The 4,963-nt window shown below is 45.1% G+C and overlaps 1 protein-coding gene across 1 annotated transcript in view; it reads right to left on the reverse strand.

Annotated features, from left to right (window-relative positions):
* Window positions 1-2,143, reverse strand: part of LOC121933652 (histone acetyltransferase KAT2A-like) — a 9,757-nt gene extending 7,614 nt beyond the window's left edge. Inside the window, exon 1 of the mRNA XM_042473635.1 lies at window positions 2,111-2,143. Within this exon, the coding sequence (XP_042329569.1) occupies window positions 2,111-2,143 (33 nt within the window). The remainder of the gene's footprint in view (window positions 1-2,110) is intronic.
* Window positions 2,144-4,963: the final 2,820 nt, after the last annotated feature.

A 4,963-nucleotide genomic window follows, 5' to 3' on the forward strand; every position in this document is an offset into this window, starting at 1 on the left:
TTCCTATACATTCATACCCGTGACCTCCTTAATAGAGTCCATACATCTAGCATGCAGCCTTCCTCTCTTTCTACTTCCCTCCACCTTTTCTAGCATTATTGTTTTTCCAGTGGGTCGTGCCTTCTCGTGATGTGTCAGAAGTACTACAGACTCAGTTTTGTTATCTTGGCATCCAGGGAGATTTCTGGCTTGATCTGATCTAGAAGCCATTTGTTTGTCTTTTTGGCTGTCCATGGGATCCTCAGCACTCTCCTCTAGTACCACATCTTGAATGAATTGATTTTCTTCCTGTTTGTTAACTGTCCAGCTCTCACATCCATACATGGTAATAGGGAGTACAATGGCTTGTATGATTCTAACTTTTGTGCTCAGTAGTATATCTTTTCATTATATGATCTTTTCCAGTTCTTTCATAGCCATCCTCCCCATTCTTAAACTTCTGATTTCCTGGCTGCTGTCCCAGTTTCTATCAATGTTTGATCCCAGGTATGATAACTCTTTTACTATTTCTCTGTCTTCATTGTCTAGGTTGAATATGTGTAGATTCTCTGTGGTCATTATTTTTGTTTTTGTTAGGTTCAACAAGTAAGCCTGTATTTGCACTTTCTTCCTTGATCTTCCTTAGTAGCTGTTCCAGGTCTGGGAGGTTTTCTGCTAGTATTATGGTGTCGTCTGCATATCTTAGATTGTTGATATTCCTTCCTCCTATTTTCACTCCTCCTTCTATGTCCAATAATCCTGCTTTTCTTACAATATATTCTGCGTGTACTTTGAACAGATAGGGTGATAAAATGCAGCCTTGTCTGACCCCTTTGCCAACTGGGAACTATTCTGTTTCTCTGTGAAGTCCTGAGTACAGCCAATGCAACTGTTCAAACAAGGGAATTGTATGCTCCCCGTTGCCAGCCTCAGTTAACAACCTGGCTGCAGCTCTTTGGGCCAGCTGAAGTTTCTGAACACTTTTCAAAGGCTGCCTCACATAGATTGCATTACAGTAGTCCAAATGGGATGTAACCAAGGCATGTACAACCATAGCCATATCGGACTTCTCTAGGAATGGGCACAGCTGGCACACTAGCTTTAACTGTTTAAAAGCACTCCTGGTCACAGCCAAAACCTGGTCCTCCAGGTTTAGCGCTGAACCCAGGAGTACTCCCAAATTGCGAATCTGCCTTTTCAGGGGGGGTGTAACCTCGCTGGAAAACACAATAATGCTCACTGAAGTGGAAGGCAGTAGGAAAAGAGGAACACTGAATAACAGTTGGATTGATCCAATAAGGAAAGAGACAGCCCTGAGTTTGCAAGACCTGAGCAGGGCTCTTGGAGGTTTCTCATTCATATGGTCACCATGAGTCAAAGCTGACTTGACAACAACAAACTGTTCAAGCATTGTAAGTGAAGTGGTAACTACATTTTCTGGGCCTTGGGGCAGTAATTTGGTAGACGATCTAAGTTCCTGCAAGATCCCCGTTTGAATGTTAGCTGTCTCACTTTTGGTATCAACACTCAGAGATGGCAATATTTTTCCCAGGCTTGTGACAGCTTGTGGATTCCTTTTCAGTGAGGCATTCTAGTTGGAAATTATCCTCAAATTCAGCACCTTGGATAACTCTTTTATAGCTCACATTAACACCCAGAAGCATGCCACTGACATGGGACCCACTACCCAATTTCCCCCCAGCCTTTGGCTTCTACTTATCATCCTCCCCTCTGCAAACTTTCCTGCTTTGATGCTAGCAGCTGGTGCTCAGCAGGTCCAGGTAGGGGTTCTTTCATCTCCAAGCTAATTGCTACTTCACTATAAAGGCCACGGACCTGGATCTTCCATTTGACTTGGTCTGACCAAGATCTTGCAGAGCACTGTTGCCAATTATAGAGCACCCAAGCTCCAGGATCTCATTAACACCTCTTGCTATCTCAGAGAGATCAATGGAAAGACTGGAGAATGGTGGGTCTTCTAGGTGGAAGCTGCTAGAGGCAATTTCTCCTGACTGCAGTTGTTTGGAGTCAGTCAAGTGGAGGGGGCATTTGGGGTCATTATTTCTGATTAGGATTTTATTGGAGAAAGGTCACAGGAAGAGATTCCAGCTCAACATTAGGAGGAACTTACTGGCAGGCAGAGCTCTTCCACAGTGGAACTCATTCCCTCAGAGAGTTGTGGGGTCTCCTTCTTTGGAGAGGCTTCTTTAAACAGAGGCTGGGTGGCCATCTGTTGGGGGTGCTTTGATTGTGAGTTCCTGCATGGCAGGGGTTTGGACTAGATGGCCCTTGTGGTCTCTTCCAATTCTAGGATTCTATTATTCTAAGTTTTTGTCATCCAGTGCAGGAGTCAAGGCTGACCTCTTTGCAGGAAAATTATACTTGTTTGATCATCATAAGAACTTCTTTGATTCCTTTTGGGACACAGATTAGAGGCAAGAACATGGCAATTAATTCTGGGGCCTCTCGTCTGAAGTGATTGATTGGAGTGAATTCATGGCAAAGCTTGGGAAAATAAGCTTTTGGACTCTAGTTCCCAGCATTCCCCAAGATGCTGAGAGCTGATGTCCAAAGGGTTAAATTTCCAAGTTCTATTATGGCTGGTTATGCCAGAAAACTTTCCCTTGCAAGTTTGTAAATAGCTCTTCACGTTACTTTAGCAATCGAAATGCTCAGGGTAGTATATGATGTCAGTTTATTCTCCTCTCAACAAGCCTGTGAGGTAGGAGGGGTGGAAAGAGACTGACTTCTGGCTTCTTCTGTTAGACAGAGATCTGAACTGAAATTTCCCAGTCCACATCAAACACCATGTTGCCCTACATTGGCTTCAGAGTTGTCTCCACCGCATTGGCTTTCCTGGTTGCCTATGGTGAGAACCATCTCCAGGTCTCCAATCCAAGATTTGAACCATCTCCAGGTGACCGATCCAAGACTTCTCCTGGGCTCAAATTGACCTGAGGGAGGAAAGGTATGGTAGAAAGGCCTCTCATGCCACTAGAGCAAAAATTGGGGACATTTGGGGCAAAGTCTTTGACCACTGGGGGCCCTGAGGCTCAAAAATTGTCCCTGAGAGGCCAGAAGTGGCCTGTGGCACTTTGCCCACACTTGCTGTAAAATAATACTTCCTTTGCTATTTAAATGACACACACATCTTGCACCTTAAGAGGCCAGAAGCTATGCCAAAGCTGTGCTCCAGTGCTTAGGACTAAAACGTGGCTTTGGCGCGGCTTTCTGGCCTTTTAGGACACATGTATCATTTAAACAGCATACCTCCAAATTAATCCAAAGCAGCTTTATTTTGGCCTGTCTGTTCAAGCCCTTAGATACATTCACCTATGCTGGAAAAATACTTCCTCACCTCTGTTTTAGAAGTTTGGACACAAAAGTGTTCCTGTTTCAAAATCTGCATTGATCCATGAAACTTGGAAAACAACCCTGACCCATTTACTTTCTCTTGGGGCCAAAGAAGAAACAGTGGGAGCTCTGCATTCAAGCTCTTTCATCTTTAGGTTATCCAACAATATCAATTTGAGGAAGAGTTAGGTGCATGGATGCAAACAGAATAGTACTTGAAACAGCTAGGAGATAGGTACAAAATAGCAAAACCTGGAAATGTTTTTTTTAACAACACCCAGAATCCTCTAGCTAGCATGTCCAAGGGATTCTGGGAGATGGAAGCTTCCAACTATGCCTGGTCCACTTCCAAGCAATGCAACATAACATCATTAGGAAAGCAAGCCTACTTAAAATGTAGGAACAAAACACTTCTGAGTACAGGCTTAGCCCAAGAGTTGTCTTTTCCGAATGGTGAATGTGCCTTCAAGTTGCCTGTTGACATATGGCAACCCCATGAATTTGATAGTGTTTTCTTAGGTGAAGAATACTTAAGAGATGGTTGTATCAGTTCCTCCCTGTTGAATGTAGTCTACAGCACCTAGTATTCATTGGCGATCTCACATCCAAGTAATGACAAGAGCTGATCCTGCTTAACTTAAGACCTGATACTTTAGGCAAGGGTATTTAGCCCCCTTGTGTTTTCAGCTGTTGTTGTAAACTGCCATCAAGTTGATTTCAACTTATGGCGACCCAATGATCTACTCAGGTCTTGCCGACTCAGGGCCATGGTTTCCTTGATTGAGTCTGTCCATCAGGAACACAGTCTTCCTCTTTTCCTACTTCCTATCTTACCAAGCATTATTCTTTTCTAGTGAGTAATGTGTTCCCAAACTGAATTCATGCCTTCTCACGATGTGAGCCATGACTTCTCACGATGTGGCCAAAGTATGACAGCCTAAGTTTTACTGTTTTGGCTTTTGAAACACAGGAGGGGTTTGGGAGCACAGCCAGGCAGTGGCATCACTGGGATGTGTGTGCAGGTTGTGTGGGACATACAAGGTGACATCCAGAAGATGGCTGACACTTGGTTGGACCCTCCAGAGGGGCACATGTGTGTCTTTGCTAGCTGCTCTGGCCCCATCCCTGGTCTCATCCCCATCCTGAGAGCCCTGGTGGCGCAGCGGTTAAATGCTTGTACTGCAGCCATTCACTCACAAACCATAGGTTGTGAGTTCAATACCAGCCAAGGGCTCAGGCTCGACTCAGGCCTGCATCCTTCTGAGGCTGCTAAAATGAGTACCAAGACTGCTGGGGGCAATTAGCTTGCAGTTGTAAACTGCTTAGAGGCTGCTTAGGCGATATGAAGCGGTATATAAATGAAGCTGCTGTGGCTATTGCTATCCTACTTTTCCGCATCTCCATCCATTTCAACTTTCCGCCCAGCAAGAATTCCAAAATGTCCTCCTTTTTGAACCTTCCCTCCTTTGAGGTGAGGGCATCTGGTTACCCTGCGCATGCGCGCGCACACACACACACACACACACACACACATCCAAATCCTTCTTCTCCTCAGGGGTCCCAGAGCCAGCCTGAGGGGGGCCTGGAAGTGGACTCAGGACGCAAAGCCCCACAGGCCCCACTTGGGGGG

The sequence above is a fragment of the Sceloporus undulatus genome, chromosome 6 (genome assembly GCF_019175285.1).
Source record: "Sceloporus undulatus isolate JIND9_A2432 ecotype Alabama chromosome 6, SceUnd_v1.1, whole genome shotgun sequence".
Lineage (NCBI taxonomy): Eukaryota > Metazoa > Chordata > Lepidosauria > Squamata > Phrynosomatidae > Sceloporus > Sceloporus undulatus.